Source organism: Pelodiscus sinensis, chromosome 4 (assembly GCF_049634645.1).
Source record: "Pelodiscus sinensis isolate JC-2024 chromosome 4, ASM4963464v1, whole genome shotgun sequence".
In the NCBI taxonomy this organism is placed as follows: Eukaryota; Metazoa; Chordata; order Testudines; family Trionychidae; genus Pelodiscus; species Pelodiscus sinensis.
Window position 1 is genome coordinate 85,045,436 of NC_134714.1, and position 25,747 is coordinate 85,071,182.

General features: G+C 44.3%; 1 protein-coding gene across 29 annotated transcripts in view; it reads left to right on the forward strand.

Annotated features, from left to right (window-relative positions):
• MADD (MAP kinase activating death domain) overlaps positions 1-25,747 on the forward strand; it is a 135,710-nt gene that overhangs the window by 28,682 nt on the left and 81,281 nt on the right. For 5 of the 29 annotated variants that reach the window (XM_075927624.1, XM_075927623.1, XM_075927633.1 and 2 more), the window contains exons 4-19: positions 911-1,214; positions 1,604-1,735; positions 3,033-3,146; positions 3,918-3,998; positions 7,498-7,554; positions 8,286-8,464; positions 10,141-10,376; positions 10,791-10,947; positions 13,452-13,555; positions 15,080-15,273; positions 16,522-16,805; positions 18,733-18,872; positions 19,898-19,999; positions 20,783-20,821; positions 22,489-22,548; positions 22,997-23,099. In XM_075927624.1, coding sequence (XP_075783739.1) covers positions 911-1,214; positions 1,604-1,735; positions 3,033-3,146; positions 3,918-3,998; positions 7,498-7,554; positions 8,286-8,464; positions 10,141-10,376; positions 10,791-10,947; positions 13,452-13,555; positions 15,080-15,273; positions 16,522-16,805; positions 18,733-18,872; positions 19,898-19,999; positions 20,783-20,821; positions 22,489-22,548; positions 22,997-23,099 — 2,286 coding nt within the window. The remainder of the gene's footprint in view (positions 1-910; positions 1,215-1,603; positions 1,736-3,032; positions 3,147-3,917; positions 3,999-7,497; positions 7,555-8,285; positions 8,465-10,140; positions 10,377-10,790; positions 10,948-13,451; positions 13,556-15,079; positions 15,274-16,521; positions 16,806-18,732; positions 18,873-19,897; positions 20,000-20,782; positions 20,822-22,488; positions 22,549-22,996; positions 23,100-25,747) is intronic. The other 24 variants (XM_075927626.1, XM_075927634.1, XM_075927640.1 and 21 more) reach the window with 12 other exon arrangements.

Consider the following 25,747-nt stretch of genomic DNA (forward strand, 5'->3'; position numbering starts at 1 on the left):
AGAGAGAAATAATTTCTGCTGCTGGTTGGCTAGAGCATGGAAGCTGAAAGGTTCCATGGTGGTAGGGAATGGCCATTCAAACATTAAAAATGCTGAACAGCAGATTTGGGGAGTGAGGACGAGAATGGGCAGGAAGTGAAGAGGGAGTATGAGGAAGAAATATGTAATAATTGGCTCTTCAGTCTAACAGAGATGGTAAAACATGATCCAGTGGCTGGAAGTTGACGCTAGACAAATTCAGACTGGAAATGAGATGTACATTTTCAAAGATGAGAGTAATTAACCTTTGGAACAATTTTACCAATCTTTTAGATTGGATTTTTTTTAAAGCCATATTCTATGAATTATTTGGTGGACATTCTGAGGCCTTTGATATATAGGAAGTCAGACTAGGTGATCACAGTGACCTTAGACAATAGCCTGAATTTGAATTTGAGCATGTTGCCAGGATCCCAATATTCTTCTGAATAATGTATTGGGATTTTTAATGATTCTGGCTCATGTTTTGTTGCCCTTGGGAGCACAGAGTTTAATAACACTGTGCCAGGACATTTGGTTCATTGCAGTCTCTTAGAGAGTGCCACCTAACTGAATTCTGCTCTGGGGTTTCTTTAGTAATGTGGACCCTGTTTTGCTAATGAGATCTCATGAGATCCTAGTCTAAAGTGGTACAGCTGTGACTATTCTCAACACAGAAAGAATTATGCTCCTAGTGCTTTTGCATTAACAGAGTAATTTAAAACTTTACTATCTCTTCCTTTTCCTTGGCTGGACAGTGAGAACTGTATTACATCATTTTCTGCTACCTCATAGTCCTTGGGTCATCTTCCATTGAGGAGCCTGTTAAGATTTGAAGTGGAGCAACTGCAGAATATGGCACTGTGTTAAACTTGTCGTTCTCTCCACACAGGGATACGATGTGGCGGATTTTCACAGGTGCTCTCCTAGTGGAAGAAAAATCCAGTGCATTGTTACATGACCTGCGTGAGATAGAGGCCTGGATTTATCGCTTGCTCCGCTCACCTGTGCCTGTTGCAGGCCAGAAGCGAGTTGATGTGGAAGTCTTACCACATGAGTTGCAACCAGCTTTGACGTTTGCTCTTCCTGACCCTTCCCGCTTTACATTGGTGGATTTCCCCTTGCATCTGCCCTTGGAACTTTTGGGAGTGGATGCTTGTTTGCAGGTGCTGTCCTGCATCCTTCTGGAGCACAAGGTGAGAGGGAAAAGATGTTTGGATATGCTTTTGGTTGGTTGGTCTATATGGTAAAAAGCCCATTAGAAAACTAATAATCTTGGTGGGTATGATGTCCTTCTGCAGTTTTAGGAACAGTTTGCATGTGGGAAGGCCCTACTTGAGGTTCTAATCTGGGAGGCTCTTGCTCTCTCTGCACAGTATTCAGAGATTTGTTTGTGAAAAGACTAGCTGTTGCATGGTCATCCCATCTAATAGCCAAGTTACACGGAGACAAGAGTAAGGTCTCACGTAATCTGGGGAAGCATCAGGAAAGGGTGAAGTTTATATTGGAGCTTGAGTTCCTTTGTGAGGATCCATGGCTTGGATGAATGATAGATGTGCTGCTAACAGAATTTTCTTGGCCATAGGTGGTGCTGCAGTCCCGGGACTATAATGCTCTCTCCATGTCTGTGATGGCGTTTGTGGCTATGATCTATCCGCTAGAGTACATGTTCCCAGTGATCCCACTGCTCCCCACCTGCATGGCTTCTGCAGAACAGGTACTTTTCATTATTACATCAGCCCCTCATCTGCTGCAACTTCAGCTCTGTCCTGAATTCTTCTGTAGTAAGAACTCTGTCTACTGTGGAGTGAACTGGTATTTTTAGGGAATAAAAGGCTCCATCTCCACGTGATTGGCTTCAATCTGCTTCAAGTCAATAAAAACATGATATTATTTTGGTCCTCTCATGTATCTCGTCATTGTAGATGAGAGAACCTTCTCCTCTGCAGCTTCTGCTATCAGAAAAAAAATCCCATATCTCTGCATATTTTTTTCATTTTAGATTTAAAAATATTTTTCTTCATTGCCTGTGCAGTCTTAGAGACACCAGCCGCTTGAAATGGTTTTTTAAAAAACTTCTTCATTCCCCAAGCAGCTGAATCTGCACCTTCAGTCAGTACAAAATTAATTCAGACTCTGTGTTTGTGCAGTGCCTGTCTGTGTCTGTGACTTCTTCCCTGTCTGGCTTTGGCTCTGCTGTAAACTTTTTCCCCATTGGGCCCATGAGTAGAGCAGCAAGCTGTTGGCTTTCTTCTAAACCATTTTCCCTTCCAAAGGGGCTGATTACTTCACCAAAGGAAAGCTTGTCCATTCTAGATGATTGTCGGGAAAATTGCATTCCTTCTTCTCTAGAGCCTTTGGTTTTTGTTCTTCTTGTGTCCCTTTATTGGACTCTGTGTGAGAGCTCTGGGATGGATACCTGCTGTGATAACTCACTGGTACCTTGTCTCTTCTCCCCTCTTCTATAACTGGATTGTAGACAATGTACAGTAGACTTCCGATAATCTGGAACCTCTGGGACCTAGTGGTGCCGGATTACCGGATATGCCGGACTATCAGGAGGTACTATAAGCTGGTTATATACATATACAGTATATACTGTATATAAAGTGTTTTTTAATACATAAATTTAGTCATAGAATGAAAGAATAAATGTACAGTGCAGTACTCACCATTATTGTTGTGAAGCCTTTGAATACAGAAAGCAGAGGATACTATGTACAGTTGTGTGTAGCACTGGCTAATCACTTAAACTATTAATACAGTAACTTAAAATACTTAATACAGCACTTTATTCATTTTAAACACAAAAATTATACACTTCAACACTAATACAATCTGTAAATTGTTCACTTAAACACTAAAAAACCACTAGGTTCTTGCCATTTTGATACCAGACTATTGGGAGTGCTGTACAATTGGATGCCGGACTATTTGAGTTTTACTGTACTTGGGAGGGAATGTGTGCATGTTACCAATACAGATCCCTTTTTCTTTCATTTTGTCCTCTTTAGTTACTCTTGGCCCCTACACCCTACATCATTGGAGTCCCAGCCAGCTTCTTCCTTTACAAACTAGACTTTAAAATGCCTGATGATGTGTGGCTTGTTGACCTGGATACCAATAAGGTGAGTGACCCATGCTCTGGAACCTTTGGTTTTGATAAGAGGGCACAATTCAGTGGAAACCCCAGTGTCCATGGTGGATTTGAGAAATGCAGTACACATGCCCAAGTGCACACATGACTGAAGTCACATGCTTTCAGCTTCTACTCCTAATGCTTTTACTGCATGGCTTCCTAGGCTCTGTCTTGAGGTCATCTTTCTCATACCCTTCCTATTATTTCAGCTGCAAATCACTTTTGAATGGAATTTATTTTTTCTTAAGTTACATTATTTCTATTATAATGATTTAACAGCTAGGGCATATTTAAACCAGTCAGTCTGTCTGTTTTGTGAGCAATTGCAGAAGGATAATAAACCCTCAAAAGAGTTATAAAACCATATTGTCTACTTGGCAATCAGGACCCTATTTTTTACAGCCTTTGCAGCAGAGAGGGAATTAGATCTAAGAGTCTTCCTGCAGCATTTCGTGTGATAATTCAAAGAGGACCATATAAGTAACTACATCATGGCATCAACAATGCTGCTTAAAGGGAAATATATGTAACATCCTCTAAACTGGGAGTCTGAACATTGAGAGTGGGTTAAGAAAAGTTTGAATTTTCTGCTATGAAAGGAAAAATAACTCCTTTCTAACCCCAAGGGGGTGAAAATCAAAGTACTTTTCCCATATAAGTCTGCAGTCTCTGTTCTTTGGTCCCTATCAAGTCTCATAAAGCACAGAACTCCACCCTTAAGGCAGCTGCTATTGAGAATTGTTCTGCTGTTTAATTCCAGGTGATTGTTCCTACGAATGCAGAGTCTTTGCCAGTCCTACCAGAGCCAGAGGCTTTAGAGCTTAAAAAACACCTGAAACAGGTAAGTAGCCACTCCAGTGATCTGGTGAGTATTGGGCATCAAACTAGCTAGACTGCCTCAACTCAGCAGATGTTGATCTACGTAACTGAGCAGCTGTGCAGATCACTGGGTTTAGCATAGAACATTCTAAAAAGAGCCTTTTGGCGCTTGGATATCATGGTGACAGACATTTGAGACTGACTTTGGGTAGAGAAAGCAGAGCACTAGAAGATCCCTCTTGTTCGGGCAACTGCCTCTCAGTCAGCTAACCACTTGGCTTGGGGAGGCCTCCTGCTCTGTCAGCATGGACAGCTAAATTACAAAACTGTAGGAATATAGTTCCTTGAGACCCATACACCATATGGTTCCTTCCCAATTAGTGCTCCTTCCAGAATGACCCAAGCCTGAGGCTATTGTCTTGTTTGCAGAGCTCCGTATTTATACATCTCCCCAGAGATCATCTTCAGTTGTTTTTCTGTTTGCTATCTCTCTCCCCCCCTCCTTCCTGCTTGGATTAGGAAAGTTTGGGGTTGGAAATTTCTCATTTTGTCTGTTTAAAATGCTTATTTCTTCAGAGTGCTCTTCCGGAGGGTGTCTGGTAGGTTCTTTCCCCCCGCGCACAGGTGAGAGCACATAAATAACAACACTGCAGGTTTGGATCTCACAGGGGGAGAGAGAATTCCTGATTTAGTCATAAGAGGGCCATAGGATCTTCTGCTGTGAATATAGATGAATTGCTTAGTAATATTGATCATAATATAATTACATTTTTTTTTGTGGGGTGGAATATCAGACAAGCCTACCACAATAGCATTTAACTTCAGAAATGGAAGCTACACAAAACTGAGGAAGCTAGTTTAATTGAAATTACAAGGAACAGTTATAAGAGTGACATGCCTACAAACTATATGGAATCTTTTTGAATATACCATAATAGAAGCTCAGTTTAAATGTATGTCCCAGATTAAAACAACCAGAGAACCAAAAAATGCCACCATGGCTTAAACAGAGTAAAAGAAGAAGACATAAAAAGACATCCTTTAAAAATTGGTTGTCAAATCCTAGTGAGGAAAACGGAAAGGAGAATAAATTTTGGCAAGTCAAGTGTAAAGGTATAAATAGGAAGGACATAAAGGAATTTGAGGAGCAACTACCAAAAGATTGAAAAAATAACAGCAAAAACATTAAGTATATCAAAAGCAGGAAGGCCTGCTAAACAGTCAATGGGGTCACTGGACATTTGAGGTGCAAAAGAAGCACACAAAGAAGACAAGCCCATTGTGGAAAAGTTGAATGAATTCTTTGCATCAGTCTTCATTGCAGAGGATGTAAGGGAGATTCCTACACCAGAACCACTCTTTTTAGAATGGCACAACTGAAGGATGCAACTGAAGGAACTGACACAGATTGAGGTGACAATACAGGATGTTTTGGAAGAAAATTTGAAACAATTAATTGTATTAAGTCACCAGGACCAAATGGTATTCACCCAAGAGTTCTGAAGGAATTCAAATATGAGTGTGGTATGTAACCTATCATGTAAATCAGATTCTGTACCAGATGATTGCAGGATAGCTAAGGTGATACCATTTCAAAAAATAGGGTCCAGAGACAACGCTGGCACTTACAAGCTAGTAAACCTAACTTCAGTACTGGGGAAATTGGTTTAAAAAAGTATTGAACTAGAGAGACAGATGAACATGATTTGTCAAGGAAGTCAAAGGACCTTTTATAAAGAAAAAGCATGCCTGACCAATCTATAAGAATTCTTTCAAGGGGGTTAACAGATGTGGACAAAGATTTTTCCAGTCCCTTATCCAAGTTTCTTAAGCATAGTAAGCAGTCATGGGGGTAAGAGGTAAAGTCGACTTATAGACCAGTAATTGATTAAAAGATAGGAAACAAATGTTCTGATGTAATAACAATTGCTTAAGGGTGATAGAAATGTAGCTGTGTTAGTCTGGTGTAGCTGAAACAAAATACAGGACTATGTAGCACTTTAAAGACTAACAAGATGGTTTATTAGATGATGAGCTTTCGTGGGCCAGACCCACTTCCTCAGATTTTTTTGCTTAAGGAGTGTGTATACCACTAAGAGAAACCCTTGGCACTGTTTTAGAACCCCAGTCAGTTGACTTGAGCTCGAGGTGCTTGGGCTGCCAGGTTAAAAATAGCAATATAGGTGTTTCCACTTGGGTTGCAGACTGGGATCTGAGATTTTCCCATCTCTCTGTGTTTCAGAGCCTGGGCTCCAGCCTGAACTGGGACATCTACATAGCTTTTTTTTTAGCCTAGCAGCCTAGCCCGAGTCAGTTGACCTGTGCACTAAGATCAGGCCTTGCAGGATTTTCTTTGCAGTAGCCATATAGATGCTGAGTTTTCAGAAACTGCTCGCTTCACCTCTCCTTTAGAGTAGCGAGTGGGTGGGGAAAAAGAGTGAAATCACTGGGTACTTTAAAGTATCAGTGAGTATATTTGGCCACCAGAGGGACCCTTTGACATATCATCCACATTCTGTCTCTTGCTGCAGTTTGGTGTCTATTTGATACCCCACATCTTGTTTTTACCTGTGTAAAAGCTCCAGGCCTTTTCTTGGAGCACACATTGCTGGTTTTAGGATCATACTTGACACATCCCCCTCTCTATTATCTTTCCCCTCTTTCCGTAGCTGAGGTCCTATCCTGATGCCTTCTCTCAGGTCCCATTAAGCCATTAATCAGCTTGGGACAGGGTTGGTAGATCCAGTCAAGCAGATTTTCTCTTTATTTCTATTTTTCTCCTCCTATATGCTGCATGCACTACCTGAAGATAGAGTGTGTTGGTGAGGGCTGCTATTCCACCCCAGAACAATTTGTATAATCTTTTGTAGACCCCAAGATGCCCTGCTGCTTTCACCAGAAAATGATCCTACAGTGGAAACTATATTTGCTACCCTAAGACCTGTTTTTCCCCACAGTTCTGTGTCTATTCTACAAAACTCCCAAACGCTAGGGAGAGGTTGAACATTAGTGGATTAAAATTTGATATTTCTTTAGCAATTTCTGTCCAAAGATTCCAAAGCAATCAACTAAGCACAAAACATATCTCAAAGTCACCACCACCAGGGGCAGGAAAAGGATGACTATCAGCTGGCACACAGCAATGTGAAAAGGAGAAACTTTTGGCCAACACTGAGGTTAACACCTAACCCTTACATAGAATGTCATACAGTCATTAATATTCATGCAGAGCAGTTTTTAAATTCTTATTGGAAAAATTCTTATTGGAAAAATTTCTCTTGGAACTGGAATGCTATCATTTTCTGGGAAGGAGGAGGGTCTAGTGGGGAGCAGATGTGTGGGGATGAAGCATGCTGGCTTCTTTTAGGAATTGCATTGATTGGGGTCCCTTTTATTTTATTTCTCATCTGTGATATTTGGTAGTAATAGGTTTTTTTTTCTTCATCTGTCTGTGGTCATGTGTTCGTCTTGGCTCTGATTGGCCGTTGATGTTGTCATGTGATCATCCATCTTGCCTCCAGTGTCTGGTTAGCATGACTGCAATCACTCAGCAACAGCTGCTCACGCCTGACAACAAGGTTCTTTATTTTACTCTTTTCCCCTCAACTTTCCATGTATTTTATTCTTCTTCTGAGCTTTACTTACTGACTTTTGGAAGGGTGGCTAGAGGAGAAGACTTAATGAGCAGGAAAAGAAATGGGGGAGATTTGGGACCAAACTGGTTATAAGGCTAGGAAGTTAGACCTTTACTACTTCAAGTGCACTTTTAAGATGATGCTGTCAGGCTAGGGGTAACACTAATTCTATAGAAAGGCACAGAGCTTACCCAGGTGAGAAACTGAAGACTATAGGTTTATGGCCCTGAATTACAGACTTTACTGGCTATTAGTCAAGATACCAATTTGGATCTAAGTAGTATATTTCTGCCTACTGAAGATAGGAATAAATCTCCAACAAGCTGCTGGGATCCAGAATGCTGAATGCCCTGACCCTGTGACAGGTTTTGAACTATTAGAAGGATTTGTTTTCACTTTTATCAGCCATTCAGAGATCTGACTGTGTTTGCTGTTCCCAGGACCATGTAATCAGTGAGGAGGTTGATAGGACAATTCAGCAAAGGCAGTCCAACACAGGAATTTCTCTTTTGACTGAGTGGGGGACAGAGACTAACGTAGGCATACTCCTGGGAGCACACTAGAACCTGGTACAAGGACTGTGATTGCTCAGGAGTCATGGCAGCTCTACTCTTGATATTCTTGGCTGAATAGTGATTTCTTGCTGACTGTGCATGTGACCTATTGCTTCTCAGGCCTTGGCCAGCATGAGTCTGAATACCCAGCCCATTCTTAACCTAGAGAAGTTCCATGAGGGACAGGAGATCCCGCTGCTCATGGGAAGACCTCAGAATGGCATACAATCCACCCCTTCCACAGAATTCAACCCCCTGATCTATGGAAATGATGTGGACTCTGTGGATGTGGCCACCAGGTGAGACTGACCACGCATCTACATGCTGAATTTCCATAAGGTTCACACTTGAGAGAGAAATGCAGAGATTTCTGAGTGTGCCATGTTGTGAGCCAGTCTGTATCTCTGTCCTTCAGATGAACACTGAATGTTAGCCCCCCCTCCCCAAAAAAAGTTCTCTCCTAATAAATGTGTCAAGGCAGTGGTTACCATGGAGTTTGTGTCAGAGGCTCACTGAGGATGATGATGTAGAACATGGGAGCAAAGGCAGGATTGCTAATGATAATGAATTTATGGAAATGACCATGTCCAAAGGGAAGCAAAACTCAGAGGGCTGAAGATGAGGGGACTGGATAATTTCCCTCCCAGAATGCTGAAAAAAAATACGAAATTGCTAGTCTGGCAGCAAAGATTTTTAAAAAATCTAAGAGATGGGAGTGGTATAATATGACAGCAGAATAGCAAATATATCTATATTTAAGAAAGTGAAATTAAGTAATCCAGGCAAATTCAGACCTACTAATTTGATCTCAATAATATGCAAGACTCTGGAATAAATTTAGATGGAAAGAATAATGGAGGTAAATGGAAAATAGGAGAAATTGCAACATGGATTTAGCAAAGGTAGATCATGCCAGATTAATTTGATAACTTTCTTTTGTTAAGTTAATTGATGTTTTTAGATAAGAGAAATGCAGTAGATCTATCCCATCTGAATCTCAGTAAAGCATTTGATATAATACCACATGGGGAAAATATTAGATAAGTTAGAGAGGTAGGGATTAATTCAAGAACTGCAAGGTAGAAAAGGAACTGGATAAAGTAGAGAGTGAAAGGAGAACTGTCGGGCTGGAAGGAAGGCAATAGTGGAGGTCCTTGTAGTGACTTTTGGGACCAGTGTTGTTTAACAGTTTCATTAATGACCTTGGCATGAAAAGTAAGAATATGCTAATCAAATTTTCTGCTGACACAAAGCTGGAAGGTATTGTCACTACAGTGGAAGATCAGAATATTGGATGTCTGTAAGTGCTGGCGTAATAGAATGGGATGGAAATTTAATAGGACAAAGTGCAAGATTGTGTTTTTACAGGCTGCTAATAAGAAATTCTGCTCTAGGCTAGGGGCTTATCAATTAGAAATGACAGAAAAGAAAGAAAATATGGGTTTGTTAATCAATTGTATGATGACTAAGACACCAAAGTGATGTGTTCATTTCCTGCATTTCCCTCAGTTTACCTTAGCTGCCTTCCGCGGGCCTCAGCAGCTTAACAGTGTGAGTTCAGATTAACTCACACCTGTGTATTAGCTTCTTTCCATCCAGCCATAGTCGCTGTAACAAATGTAACCCACAGAAACCTGTCTTCTTAATAACAACTCTACTGGCTACTATAAGGGATAATCAGCTCTAAAGTGGCTTCTGTGCCAGATGTAGCTGGTTGGGCTGACAGGCATTGTATCAGTTGTGTGTACAGAGCACCTGCTGAGAAGGAAAGGAAATTTAAACTAAAGCAGTTTGAGAGAACCCCTGCTCCCAATGGGAGTCACATGTTCCCAGTCCTACCTTTTATCACTTTTCCTTTTGGGAAACATTCCTGGGTGGAAATGTCTGTTCTGTAACTTTTAAAGGCCCTGTCTGTGCCCTCCCCTTTGAGGTTTCATGTCTGCAGCTGACATACTACCATTTATTTCCTTCTTAGGGTGGCTATGGTAAGATTCTTCAACTCACCAAACGTTTTGCAGGGATTCCAGATGCACACCCGCACTCTTCGTCTCTTCCCCCGGCCCGTGGTGGCCTTTCAGGCCAATTCCTTTCTTGCATCTAGGCCAAAGCAAACAGCTTTCGCAGACAAGCTGTCTAGGACACAAGCAGTGGAGTACTTCGGAGAGTGGTCACTCAATCCAACTAACTATGCTTTTCAAAGGATCCACAACAGTAAGTCCTGGTACTGTCTTTCCTTTCATCCTGTCTAAAGCAGAAGCTTCTAATATGGAGATACTACTGGGAAAGAAGTTGGCCAAGCAACATACTGCTCCATCAGCAGAGCCTATTCTTGCTGTGGGAGGGACCTTCTTTTCCCATAAGGGCCCATGAACTGAAATCTCCTTGTCCCAGTTGGTCGTGGGTTTCTGTTGAATTATTGTTACTGTTACTCTCTGTTGTTTGTTTCACCTATTTGTGTCTTGCCTGACTGCAAGCTGTAAGCTCCTCAGGACTGGGATTCTCTGTTCCTATATTGGTTCATAGTGTATAGCATAATATGGCTCCATTTAATTGGGGCCTCTCGGTGTTGTCATAATGCAGATAACTAATTTCAATTAACTCTCCTTTTTCTGGTTTTTCTTGCAGACATGTTTGACCCAGCTCTGATTGGTGACAAACCAAAATGGTATGCTCACCAACTGCAACCAATCCACTACCGTGTCTATGATAGCAATTCCCAGCTGGCTGAGGCGTTGAATGTCCCCATAGAAAAGGAAACTGATTCTGATCCTACTGATGACAGGTTAGTGGGGAGCATGACACTGTTCAGTGCTAAGTAATGGTCATTATAAATGTTCTGATCATCTCTTGCTTTGCTGTTGCATCTTGTTTCTCTGCCCTCAGAGACTCCCACCTTGTTTCTTCAGTCTATAAAAACCTAAAAACCACCAATGCAAAAGTCATTTTTCTTCCTCACTGTTCTGTGTCACAGCTGTCTGATTCCCTTCATTGGCTTTCTTAAACTTTTCATCTTCATGTTCAAGCAACTCTTCAACATCACTCTGCCTTTGCCTCTGATTTATCCTACTCTCTTTGGTCTGCTCAGATTTCTGTACTCCCTTCTGCCATACTTGGCTTTTTGCTTTCTTCCATGCTGCCCATTGTTTGTCCTACCTCCCTTATTGAATCAAGTATCCCCCCTTTCTTTCAAATTCCTCCTCAATACACACAGTTGCATGAAGCCTCTCAATGTTAATCTACCACTTGAGGAAAAACTATTGAGAATTTAATAAACTATAAATAATTGCAGACCTTCTCGGTGGTATTCTATTCCAGCCCCCAAGGTTGTGTTTCTGCTGTGTTGTTTTTTGATCGTCTGTCAGCTTTCAAGCTCTTTGGAGCAGGAACTTGTCTCTTCTCTGTGTTCTGTGCAGCACCAAGCACACTACTGGGAATGGTCTGTTATTAACCTAGCAAGAAAGGCTTTGTGCTTTCTGATTCCTCTGTGCTTTCTTCTCCCATCCTCTCTCCTAAGACCTCAAACACTCCTCATTGGCTACAAGTGTCCACTTAGAGGAGAAAGATGCTCTGAGTTGCTCTTAACATCTTCTCTTCACCTGTCCCAGCACTGTTAACTGTGCTTGTGATGGGGCACCTAAGGTGCTCCCTGGACTGTGGGACTACTGAGACTCTGAACCCACCCAGCTTGGATTGTGTCTCACACTGTGATGCTGATGTCAAGTTATAAATTTCTGACGGCACTCACATTAGCATCCACAAGCAGGAACACACTCAACTGAGTTACATGAATGATTTCCCAGTCACTTATGAACCATTAATAGAGAAGTTCCAGCCAATTCCCTCCTGTTGTACACCCCAAAACTGACTGTGGTCCCTTTGGACAGTGCAAGTTCTTTAAGTAGTTTGCCATTCCCTCAGTGTAGAATGAACACACACTAGCCTTTGTAAATTGCCTTGAGATTTCCCAAGCACATCAACTAAAGCACACTGTGTTAGGAAAAATATAAACCAGATTTATTAACTACAGAAAAATAGAGATTTTAAGTGATTATATGTAGCAACCATAGAGATTAAATTTGTTTACCTTAGAAATAAAAATAAATTCACAGTCTGAGTTCTGCACATTAAGCGGGATTTGAATCAAGCAGCAGGTTTTTCCTGACAGATGATGCAAGCAGATTACAGTTCTTTATTGCACAGGCTAGGGCTACCCTTCCGTAGTTCAGGGTCTTTGTCCTCCACATGTTGGCTGTGTCTACACTGGCATGAATTTCCGGAAATGCTTAAAACGGAACAGTTTTCCGTCATAAATATTTCCGGAAAAAGAGCGTCTACACTGGCAGGCTGCTTTTCCGGAAAAGCGCCTGTGGCCAATGTAGACGCGCTTTTCCGGGAAAAAAAGCCCCGATCGTCATTTTTGCGATCGGGGCTTTTTTTTGGAAAAGACTGTTGTGCTGTCTACACTGGCCCTTTTCCGGAACAGTTTTCTGGAAAAAGGACTTTTGCCCGAGTGTGAACAGCATAGTTTTTCTGGAAAAGCAGCTGATTTCTTACAGTAAATTGTCACTGCTTTTCCGGAAATTCAAGGGGCCAGTATAGATAGCTCGCAGCTTATTCCGGAAAAGCGGCTGCTTTTCCAGAATAAGTGGCCCAGTGTAGACACAGCCGTTGAGTTTTGGGGTGGGGGAGGCCAAGTGATGATGTCACTTCCATTATTTTATATTTTCTTACAGCTTGCTGAAGAGATCCCTGCTGTGACATGGAGATGGGACAGTCCCTATTGATCAAGCAATCTCCATTGCATATGTGATCTCTCTGACAAGTCTGAGAGATGGCGCTGGGAGAGTGGATTCCATTTAATGGACCATCAGCATGTTTGGATGCTCTTTTGTTGCAACTGAAAGGCTAGCTGTGGATGTCTCCCAGCCTTACAGTAGATTTCACTAAAACATACAGCAATGCCTCATAACTTTACATACAATGATAGCACACAAAATCCAAAAGGATATTCATGTTCAACAGATCAAGAATTTGGAAAAAATACCTCACAAGGAATACATTGTACAAAGCATATCAAAATTATATGATTCTAGTGGATATGGAGCTCCAGGGTGCTATGCTGAGGAACAAAGTGTCATAATGTGCTTTCTTAAAAATTAGACTCCACTTCCTGTTTGTGGCCAGCCATGCTGCTATCCTTTTTGAAGATCTTAATAATCCATACCTTCTAGCATCCAACTCCTGTGTTGCTGTTTGACTGCCTCTCATATTTCTTTCATATCCTAGTGGTAGTGACAGCGTGGATTATGATGACTCAAGTTCTTCCTACTCCTCGCTTGGTGACTTTGTCAGCGAAATGATGAAATGTAACATTAATGGTGATACCCCAAGTGAGTAACTAACTTCATGACCTGCATTTTAATTGTCTTGTATGGATCTTCCATTCCCATTCACCTTCCCTTCGAGAAAGTTGCCTCTTCTGAGTCTTTCATTCAGCACAAGAGGCAGATAGATTATAGTCTGTCCTCATATAGGAGAGAGACTCTTGGCCTATTCTGCTGCAGCCTGGGATAGTCAGAGGAAGAAACTTTTTCCTTTCTGTAAGCACCACTCTCCAAAAGATCTTTTTGCGCAGTGGTGGGGAACCTAAGGTCTGGGGGCTGGATGTGGCCCCTGGCTTGCCTGGATCCGGCCTCGAGGTTTGGGACTCCCCCCAGCATTGGGGAGCTCAAACTGGTATTCCAGCCTCCCCGTTGCCTCTCATGGAGCTGGAGCACACATAATCTACCAGTGGCTCTGGTGTGTGAGGGGAATGTGGGGAGTGTCTTCCTCCTTAGTCAGGGGCCACGTCGGTGAGGGTTTTTTTGCTTCTAACTTGTGTGCGGCCCTTTACTGATAGTTCTGTGGGTCAGGGGCCCCCAGCCCTAAAAAGATTTCCCACGCCTGTTTTAGAGAGAGGGAAGAACCGACTGTAATATTGGTGGCAGGAGCTAATTTGACAACCGGGGAAACTAAAGTTCTGTATCCACAGAAAATGTACAGCATGGGCACCAGCCGTGTTCCCTCTAATTTTTTCCACTCATGAATACAATACATTTTCTTATGTGCACCAACGTGGAGATGATGTGTGACACAGAGTGATGTGCAACATGTCACCTTCATATTGGTGCACATAACAAAATTCATGTGGTGGGAGTGGGACCGATTGGTGCTGAGAGTGCAATAGGACCCAGAGCTGAGGCAGTGGGTTGGGTGGAGGTGCAAGCTTAGGGGTGGGGCTGAAGATGAAGGGTTTTGGGTGTAGGAGAGGGGCTCCAGCTTTGGGGAGGGCTCTGGGCTGGGAGTTGGTGTGCAGGAGGGGTTATTGGCTCTGGACTGGGGATGTGGGCTTTGAGATGCCTGAAGATGCTCAGTACTAGGGAGGGGCTCAAGATGGGCTGGGGATTGGATTGGATTTACCTGGGTGGCAAGAAAGGGCCCCCTTTCCCTGGTTGTGGCAGCTTGGTGCTGGGACCGGCAGCTTCAGGGTTTGGGTAGAGATCTCTCTCTGCTGCAGCCCTGAGCCCCTGTGTGGTGCTTAATGGGAAGCTGTGTGGCCATGCAGCATAGGGGAACTTTGGGCAACAGTAGTGCACTCATTCCCCTACCTCACAGTACTCCCATCAGTCTAGGCAAAGTCGGTCCTGACCAGAAAGATCTACTTCAAGCAGAAAATGGAGAAATAATTCTCCTTGGCTTCTGATGAAGCAGTCAACAAGAGTTTCTGTTGTGATGGCAGTTTTAACTCATTTTCCATGTTGGCCAGCAAGCACTGAGCAGTTTTGTCCATTAGTGAGATGGGAGGGTTGGTACTGTGTGCTAGGCAAGAGGCTGGTGTAGTGAGCACTGCCTAATTCTTGGTGGTATTTTTGCAGATGTGGATCCCCTGACGCATGCAGCCCTGGGTGATGCCAGTGAGGTGGAGTTTGATGACTTCCAGGAATACTCGGGGGATCTGGATGCACAGGCTCTGGACAGTGAAAGCTCCCAGGACAACAACCAGCCTCGCTCAAGTTCTAGTACTACAGCCAGTAGCAGCCCCAGCACTGTCATCCATGGGGTGAATCATGTGTGTACTAGGACTTTTGCATACACAAGTTCAGGCACAGGGTGCAAGGACCTGGAGGACAGATGAGTCTAGGCAAATGGGATTGGGATGAGGGTGACTCCTGCTAAATAGACTTGGGTAGATGAATTTTTCAGTCTCTTCTTAGGCAGGGCTGAGTTTGCTTGCAGCCTTATGTTCTAGGCAAATGTTTCCTTTCAGTACAAGCACCTATATTTCCTATCTCTCCCAGCCCACAATCAGGAAAGAGGTTCCAAGCCTGATAGCTGAGAGAGAAAGTTCTCTCAACTCTCTGATACTGTACTGGGTTGGTTCTGGGAATGGGAGAGCAGGTATGACAAAATTATGGAGCTAGTTGGTAAAGGATAGACCGTAAAAAAGGCATATATGCACTTCAGTCAGACATCCAATATTGAATCAAAACATATACAAATATTTTGAATGAACTAATCTTGTGATAAGGTTCATACTCTTTTATATCTGTAAGTGGAAGTAATTGATTGACTCATATTGGTAATTCATATTCTTGTATTTACTGGACAAATACCAACTAGATAAAAACCCTTTAAAGAGGTTGACATGCGAGGTTGTTCTACACCCCTGCGATATCTTAGACTTTGTAAATTTAAATCTGATTAGATTTGTGGAGAACATTGAGTGGAAAAAGTGGTAAACGCACAGAAAAGAAACAGGCTTCGCTGTGAGCAGGAGATGTTGAAATGGTGAAGGCTACAGGCTCAGAGATAGGAAGGAGAGCATGGACGCAAACTGGAAGCATCCCTGAAAAATAGAGTCAAGCAACAAGGGGTGATAGGAAACTTTAATAATCAGTTGGCTCTTTGGGAAAATAGAATATAAAACTAAAGAGATAACTTTGTTGCTTTTTGTAGACCTGGAGCAGCCACCCCGGGATAGCAGGTACATCTCTGGGCCCCATTGAGAGAAAACTTAATGATGACAAAATCCTGGGAAAGATTGAGGAGGGAGCTGCTTTTCTATATTGTGATTAAAAAAGAGCTAGAGGAGTGGAGAAAATGAGAAGGAAGTTGTCCCTGTTACTATGCCACAGTGGGATGCAGAGCAGCTAGGCTCAAATGAAGGGAATACTTAATGATAAGATTTGTTGGGTAGCAGAACAAAGACCCAGAAAGGCAATTAACTGTAGATCTTAAAGCCCAGGTTAAAGGAGTTGGTAGGAATGGGATGTTCACTGGGAATGTGCAATGATAACCAGATGACTTGGTTGGTCAGCAGGAGTCAGCAGATTCAGCGGAGATGGAGGAGAAGATGATTGCTGGGTTTTCAAATCACCTTCCATCCTTGCCACTGCAACCAAACTTCCCTAAGATGAATCTGGAACGTCGTGAGGTTGAAAGCCCAGCTGGCAGCATAAGTACCGCAGAGGGAATGGTGAAGAAACGAGAGTATGATAATCCATACTTTGAACCACAGTATGGGTTTCCTACTGAGGAAGAGGATGAGGAACAGGAGGAGAGCTACACCCCAAGATTCAATCAGAATCTGACTGGGAATCGGTGAGGCTCCCTGTGACGGGGCGCCACAGCCCTGCACTGTAGCCCACGCCGTAAGCGCCTTGTTCGGGGCGCGAGAGGCTGGGCACTGGCATTGTGCCAGGTGTTCTCAGGCCGCTGAGCACCTGGCGGCTCCAGGTGCAGCGACCAAGACGCAGCCCAGATGCTACGGGGTGGGCGGAGCCACCCCTGTGACATCAGAGCAGCGTCCTGTTTGGCGCCGGAAACGGCGGTGGATTTAAACGCCACTCCACGCCGGGAAGGGGGAAGCAGGCGCCGGTTATCGCGACCCCTGTGAAGCAATGGGGATCCAAACCTAGTGCACACGTAGGGGTGGGGGGCGGACGTATCCCCTGCGGGTCCCCCGTGAGGCAACAGGGGCCCGAGCCTCAATAGGGAAGTCAAGCAGCTGGGCCGCTTGAGGCCAGGTAGACCCCTTGCAGGGACGGCAGAACCACTGGGGGAGAGAGAGAGAGGAAGTAGCCCAGGGCAGGACTGTGCTAGGTTCGTGGGCTGACGAGTTTCGGTGGGATGCCCCCGTCGACCGGACTGGACCCCAGAAGGTCTGCGTCCTTGGGGCTCTGGGCTGGGGTCCGTGAGTGAGGGCAGGCCCGGGCCCCCCCTCTCGCCCCCGAGGAGCGAGTACCCCGTGACTGGGGAAGAGAAGCAACAAAGCCCCCCACCCCTTTTTCAGACCCCCCTGTCTGTTCTGAGCGAGGGCATTGTGCCATGAAGAATATAGACAGCCTGGCTCGGGAAGCCGGTGAAGAACAAAACTATGGGTGAGGTGGTGGGACGTTCGGGACAGTCCGCTGGGCTGGGGAGAAGACAACCGGGATGTCCGTCCTAGCCCAGTCACACTCCCCCATTATTTGCCCCTCAGTGAAATGGTTGTGAGGTTTACATTTGTTAGTTCCAGTACTTTGGTGCTTAGCATGCTTTTTCTCAGGATATCCCCCATGTCCTAGATATGTCCTAATAGTTTCCTCTAGCTGGTACTGAGCAAATGCAGTTCCTCCTGGCTGAGTACAGGCTTTTGTAAATTTGTGAGGCTGGCAGAATTATTGACGTTTTCCTGAAATATAAGAGCAGCCATTCAGGGTTAGACCAAAGGTCCATCTGCTAGTTTGGTATCTTGTCTTTTAACCGTGGCCATTGCCAGGAGCTCCAGAGGAAATGATCAGATCCACCCCCTGTTTCCCATTCTGAGCTTGACAAAATAGCGGCTGGGGTGCCATCCCTGCCTGTCCTGGCTAATAGACATTGATGGGCCTATCCCCCATAAATTTATCTAGTTCTTTTGAATGCTTCTATAGTCTTGGCCTTTATAACGTCTTTTGGCAAGGAGTTCCACAGGTTGACTGCATTCTGTGAAGAAATACTTAATTTTGTTTGTTTTAAACCTGCTACTTATTATATTTCATTTGGTGACCCCTAGTTCTTGTGTTATGAGGAGTAAACACCATTTCCTTATTTTCTTTCCCTATTCCAGTCATGATTTTATAGAGCTCAATCATATCCCCTCACAGAAAATATTCTAGAATGTCATCCTTCAGCCGGTGGCTGCAGGAATCTGGAAGTCTCCACAGGGTCTGGGATGTACATTCTTGTCTCAGCAAATCAAGAGGCATTGCATACAGATGCCATAGTGATGGGTGACCTTATTTTTTAAAAAGAAACAAAAAATGCTCAGGGTCCTTGTACAGAGTCATTAAGATGTGCCCTAATGACAGGTAATAGAACCATTAACGTAGTGATATACTTGTCCCTCCTGTTCACTCCATTTAACCCTAGTTTGACGATAATGCTGTGGAATGGGTTCCAGTAGCTTGTATGAGTGTGGGAGATCTCTGCTGTTGAATTTAGTGACAGCTGGAGTCTGTACAGGGGTTTGAGTAATAGCTGAACTGTCTTTTTTTCCCCCCCCCAGGTCTCAGAAGTTACTACGTCCTAGCAGTTTAAAGCTGGCCAATGACTCTGATGCGGAGTCTGACTCACGGGGCAGCTCCCCAAATTCCACCATTTCCAACAACAGCAGTGAAGGTTTTGGGGGCCTTATGTCCTTTGCTAGTATGTACTGTTGCCTCTTCTTAACTGGTTTTAATGATTATGCGTTATTGCTTATGTAGGGAATGGAAGTGAGGAGGAGAGAGAACAATTTGAAACTTCCCCAAGATGCTGTTTAACTGTCACTCTCACCAGCTCTGCCATCATTTTATGTGTGTAGCTGGGATTATGTTTTCCAAAGTGCATTGCTTTTCATTTATCAATATTGAATTTTATCTGCCATTGTTGTCCAGTCACCCAGTTTTGTAAGATCCCTTTGTAGCTCTTCTCAGTCTGTTTTGGACTAAACTGTTTTGAGTAGTTGTGTATCATCTGCAGATTTTGCCACCTCAATGCTTATCCCTTTTTATATATCACTTTACTAGAAGACTTACCCAGCATTGCCCTGGTCTTTCAGGGCAGGTGGCTGGTTGTGGTGGTGGGGGTTGCAGGAGTCAGGGCATGGTCTTTAGGATGTGGTGGGGAGCAGCACATGAATCTGAGGGCAGAATCATGAGTCAGAATGGGGGTTGTTAAGGAGGGGCTCAGGGCAGCGGGCTGGGGATGTGGGGAGAGAGAGCAAGAGCTGGAGGCTAAGGAGGGCTATAGGACAAAAGTTCCAACCCGCAAGGCCTTCTGTCCCCTCTGAGCCCCCCCAGCTGGCAGTGGCCTTCTCTCTCTCCCAAGATCCTCCCCTGCTGGCAGGGACCTTCCCCCAGCATTTTGTCCAAGGGCTGGGGGAGGGGGAGGGAAGGGAAGGGAAGGGTTTGGGGGAAGGAGGGCTACTTACCTGGTCTGGTGGCAGGCAAGATGGCAAGGCCCAGCACTACTAGCCACTCTTATAATTTTCCTAGCTTTTAGCAGGAAGGGTTAAACTGTAAATGAGGGGCATGCTTGGTTTTTGGGACACAAGGGAATAGAGAGGGTTCATCCAGTAGTGGGGAATTAGAGCTGCCGACATCTGAATAAAAGCATGAACTGGTGGAAGAATGAGGAGAGAGTGTATGTTCACTACTAGAGACATTGGATTGTTTCTCCTTCTGTTGTAGGCAGCCTATACAGGAACCACAGCACAAGTTTCAGTTTGTCCAACTTAGCCTTACCAACTAAAGTTGGAAGAGATAAGAACACACCCTTCCCCAGCCTGAAAGGTAACCACTTCCTCTTCTTGCCTGCTGTTTCTTGCCTTTACAATGCCCCTGGCTGTAAGCAGTCCAGGGATTCATCCTCAAAACAGCATTTTGGGGGAGTAAGGCATTCTAGAGAGCTGTATCAGTGTTCATCCTGGGTAGTTTGATTTTTCTTGCCATCACTTAAGGTGTTTTGTGGGAAGGCAAGGTTTCCTTGCCTGTCCTATGTTAACGTACTTTAATGATTAGAGTAGGGGACCCTGGAAACTAGGACTGCTGGAATCTACACTTCTTCTTTCACTGATTTGCTGTATAGATTTGGGCAAGTCATGTCACTGCTATTCAAATGTCTTCATTTGTAAAATGGAGATAATGCTCACCTACTTCCATGGAGATTGTGGGGCTTAAATAATGTTTGCAAAGTGGTTTTTTTTAGCTTTCAGCTTAAAAAAAAATCCCACAAAGAGGCAAAATATAGGCCAGTAGCTCTCGTTCAGGAATGACGATATGGATATAGCTGTTTGCAGAGTACTTACTTCTATCTTGCAGTGCCTAAAGATAATATAGAATGGAGAAATTATTACACTAGGGAATTGCCTTGGCATGGTTAACCACGGAGGTTGGGTTATTGATAACAGATGGGGAGCTGGGCTTCTCATTGTTTTTGCATTGAAACCTTTCAGTTGCTGAGCTAGGCAAAGGATTTATTTGCTTTTTAAGTACTTATATTTAATTAGAATTTATTATTTTGTTTTAATTTGTTGATTTTATTCATTTTTCTCCTCATCATTTTCATCGGTAAAGATTACTTTAATCTGGAAGTGGGAAGGGATATGAATGAAGGTTGGTATGACATTTTGCTGACCTTTGACCTTGTAGTAACAAAGGCCAAAAGTTGGGTGTTCTGTTTAACTTTCAGCTTTGTTTGTGAATTGAGCAATCCTGCACTGGGTGTAAAAGGAAGGGTAGAGCTGGTCTGATGAAAATGTTAGTGAAGACTTAGCACAGTTACTTTCTGGCTGTATTCCCACATTGAATTATGAAGGGAAGGAAGCATAGCTGGGGTGGATAGTGTACAAGAATGTTGTCTTAGTTAAACTTGTTCTTTATTTCCACACATTGGAAGAAAACAATGATGGGATTCACCATTCTGTGTTCATACTTTGCCTTTCATCTCCTGCAATTTGTTTCCATCTCTTACCCAAGGGGTATTTCTGCACATCCTACAGCAGCAATCCTCCCAGCACAGGTTGAAAGCTTCTCAAAACAGCTGTGTAGACAACACTTTGGAGTTGCTGTTCAGGCTGGGCTCAAGCTCTGAAGCCTGCTCCCATGCCTAGGCCTTTAGCACTCAAGCTTCGGCCTGAGCAGCAAATGTGAAGCAAAATGTGAAGCTACATCGCTATTTTTGGAGTGCTAGTGTGAGTCTGTCTAATCAAGTCTGTTAATCTGGGTTGGGAGACTTACTGTTGGGGGGCCATATAGATGTGCCCGACATGATGGTGGTGTGAATGTTGGAAGCTAAGAAAGGGCTTTCTCTAGTTCATTTTGTTGACCCACATATAGATGTTTGCATGTGTGTGTGAATGCTGGCTTGGGTGAAGTTTCCTTTGTTGCATGTGATTATTTTAAGTGATTTTTTTTGTCTTGTTTTAAATTGCTGAATAATTCTCTCACTTCCTGAGTGTACGCTTATAACTCTAAGGGTATGTCTACACCACCACCCTAGTTCGAACTAGGGTGGTTAATGCAGTCATTCGAAGTTGCAAATGAAGCCCGGGATTTAAATATCCCGGGCTTCATTTGCATCTTGCCGGGCGCCGCCATTTTTAAATCCCCGGTAGTTCGGACTCCGTGCCCGCGGCTACACGCGGCACGGAGTAGGTAGTTCGAATTAGGCTTTCTAATTTGAACTACCGTTACTCCTTGTGTAACGGTAGTTCGAATTAGAAAGCCTAATTCGAACTTCCTATTCCGTGCCGCGTGTAGCTGCAGGCACGGAGTCCGAACTACCGGGGATTTAAAAATGGCAGCGCCCGGCAAGCTGCAAATGAAGCCCGGGATATTTAAATCCCGGGCTTCATTTGCAACTTCGAATGACTACATTAACCACCAGAGTTCGAACTAGGGTGGTAGTGTAGACATACCCTAAGGGAAGCTGATGCTGAGATTGTTCCTCTGTAATGTCCATTTCATTGCTGCTCCATGAGCTCTTTCCACCCCTTTCTTTAGTTTTTGTTTCATGCACATCTCTTCACTTTCTCAATTTGGCAGATGGATTTGATAGTGTCATTGAAATGGAAGGTGCAGTACATTGCCCCTGAACTTTGGCCAGTCTTTTTGATAATTTTGACTAGTCCCATGTTCCCTTTCAGGATTCTAGAACCCTTCTTTACTGCAGTGTCACTGAGGTTTTGAGAGTTGGGAGGAAGCTGGTTACTAACTTAGACTTTTGATTGGAGGGGTGGAGATTTTGTAGTACACTACTAATTGTGTATTTTGTGTCCCAGTATTTGGGTTAAATACTATAATGGAGATTATTACTGAAGCTGGCCCTGTAAACAATGAAGGTGGGTTCCTTACAGCATGAGCGGTGCATGATGTAACAACTCCCAGCATCCTCTGTGCCTGCTTTTGGGCTAACTTTCTAACTGGGTAACCAGTATCACATGAGCTATACTAGTCACCTCTTAATACATTGAGCTTTTACACATACTGTGTCTAATCTGAAGATGGTTCTTGTGGTGGAACTGCATGCAGAGCAGCCACGCTTCTTCATCCATTCATCTTCTGCTCCCATTGCCATCTTTTCTCTCTCTGCATTGATCCCATTACTGTTTTTTGCCGATGTGTGATGCAAGACTATGGTATATGCTGTTTTTTCAAGTTTCTAATTTGTCTGAAGTCTATTATCTGCAATTTAAAAGGAGTGTTAGTTGATTTTAATGTCTCTTGCTACCACGAGCATGGATTGCCTTGTTGATGAGTGTTCTTTCATCCTGTCTCTCTCTCATACAGGGAACAGAAGGGCTCTGGTGGATCAGAAGTCTTCAGTTATCAAGCACAGCCCAACAGTGAAGAGGGAATCTCCATCACCTCAGGGGCGAGCCAGCAATTCCAGGTAAAAATACTTCTTACCTGGAAAACGTATTTTTCTTTCTCCCCAGATGTTTTTTCATGTGCGTTCCAAAGAAGGTGTCTGTGCACACATGTCTGTCAGCTGAAAGATTTTTTCCACTAACAGCCATAGTTTTGGTCTTGGAGTCCCTTGGAGTGGCACTGAAATGATGCCCAATATAGAGTCCTGCTGACCCTCCTTCCCTTCCCTTCGCCAGTGTCAGTTAGCTGGACTACACATTGCTTCTGTTAGCAAGCGCAAAGCTCATTGGTTCCATCTTGGATACTATTTGAACCTCCGTTACCTACGACCATGGCCAGAAATTGTCTCTGGCTTCTCAGTCACATATCCTCAAACACATACGTAGTACATTTTGCATGCCTCAGGCTCAGACCTCTTCAGCTATGGTTAGCTTCCACATACCATCAAGGGACAGACTAGTCAGACTAGTAACCATGCTATGGAAGGTGTTAGAGCAGGGCTACTCAATACGCGGCCTGCATGTGGCACGTGACTCATTTGTTTGCGGCCCTTGGTGCAGTTTGGGTTTACAGTCTGGTTTGGATTGATATGTGTTTTAGTAGTTAAATTCCTGAACTGTTGTGAAGCCAAAACAAAGAAGTAGTCCATGTAATGGTCTTCTGTTGATATGCTTTTTAGTAGTTACATTCCTGGACTGTCATTGCTCATGAAAAGTGCTGTCATATGTGTAAAAATCGGATAAATATTGCATTTTATGAATATCAGCAGAACTGACTTAAATGGGGTCTGTGTGTTGTGTAATCTTGCCTTAATCTTTGTATTTATGCCCATCAGTGTGAAAGAAGCTATTTGCATGTACAGTAGAGTCCCTATAGGTATATCTACACAACAAAATTAATTCGAACCAACAGCCGTTAGTTTGAATTAACTTTAATAGGCGCTACACATACAAACCGCTAGTTCGAACTTAATTGTGAACTAGCGGAGCGCTTAATTCGAACTAGGTAAACCTCATTCTACGAGGACTAGCGCCTAGTTCGAATTAAGTAGTTCAAATTAAGGGCTGTGTAGCCACTTAATTCGAACTAGTGGGAGGCTAGCCCTTCCCAGCTTGCCCTGGTGGCCACTCTGGGCACAACCAGGGAAATTCTTCTGCCCCCCTCCTGGCCCCGGAGCTCTTAAAGGGGTACGGTCTGGCTACGGTGCCCGTGCCAGGTGCAAGCCTGCCAGCACCCAGCCAGCAGACCCTGCACCTGTCACGGCACGAGGCTGCCACCCAGTCCTCCGCCTCTTCCCGGGACCAGGCTGGCAGCTCCCAGGAGCCTGCCCGGGGCCGCAAGAGGTGGGCGCCTGCCTGGTCTAGTGCGGAGATCGTGGACCTCATCCAGGTTTGGGGGGAGGCCTCCAACGTTCATGACCTCCGCACTAGGCACAGGAAAGTGGCCGTCTACTGCCACCCTGAGCGTAGAACATAACAACATAAGAATGGCTGTACTGGGTCAGACCAAAGGTCCATCTAGCCCAGTAGCCTGTCTGCCGACAGCGGCCAACACTAGGTACCTTGGAGGGGATGGACCGAAGACAATGACCAAGCCATTTGTCTTGTGTCATCCATCTCCAGCCTTCCACAAACAGAGGCCAGGGACACCATTCCTACCCCCTGGCTAATAGCACTCCATGGACCCAACCTCCATGACTTTATCTAACTTCTCTTTACGCTCTGTTCTAGTTCTAGCCTTCACAGCCTCCTGTGGCAAGGAGTACCACAGGTTGACTATTTGCTTTGTGAAGAAGAACTTTCTTTTATTAGTTTGAAGCCTGCTACCCATTCATTTCATTTGGTGTCCTCTAGTCCTTCTATTATGGGAACTAATGAAGAACTCTCCACACCACTCATGATTTTATAGACTTCTATCATATCCCCCCTCAGTCTCCTCTTTTCTAAGCTGAAAAGTTCCAGTCTCTTTAGCCTCTCTTCATATGGGACCTGTTCCAAACCCCTGATCATTGTAGTTGCCCTTTTCGGAACCCTTTCCAAGGCCAAAACATCTTTTCTGGGGTGAGGAGATCACATCTGTACACAGTACTGAAGATATGGTGTACCATAGTTTGATACTACCCCTCCTCCTTCTTCCCCTGGCTTCCCCCTTCCAGCTCCCTCCTCCCAGGTTTCCCCCTTCCAGCTCCCTCCTTCCAGGTTTCCCCTCTCCCACCTCCTTTTCCCAGTATCCCCAGAGGTTAATCCCCCGCTCCCCCCAGTTTTGTTAAATAAAGAGAGTTTCTATTTTTGAACACACGTATCCTTTATTTTTTACATCAGGAAGGGGAGCTAGGGAGGGGTAAGTGGAAGGAAGTGAGGGAGGAATGGGGTTTGAGCCCCCGATGGGGAGGACTGGGGTGGCTCTGTGGGCTCCTCGGGGTGGAAGCTCTCCTGCAGCTCCCCCGATTGACCCCGCCGGATGGCAGCCTGCGGCAAGTGCAGCCGGGCTGATGGCTGAGTGCTGTGATGTGCCGAGTGTGGGCACTCAGGGCACTCCAAGCCAGGACTGCTTTGCTGTCCCTCATCGAGGTAGACAAGCAAGCGGGGAACCCTGAGAACTGTCTGTCCGGGGCGGGGGTCGGGTCCCGTTAAGCACAGCCCTCGGCTAGCCTGAGACAGCAGCTCCACG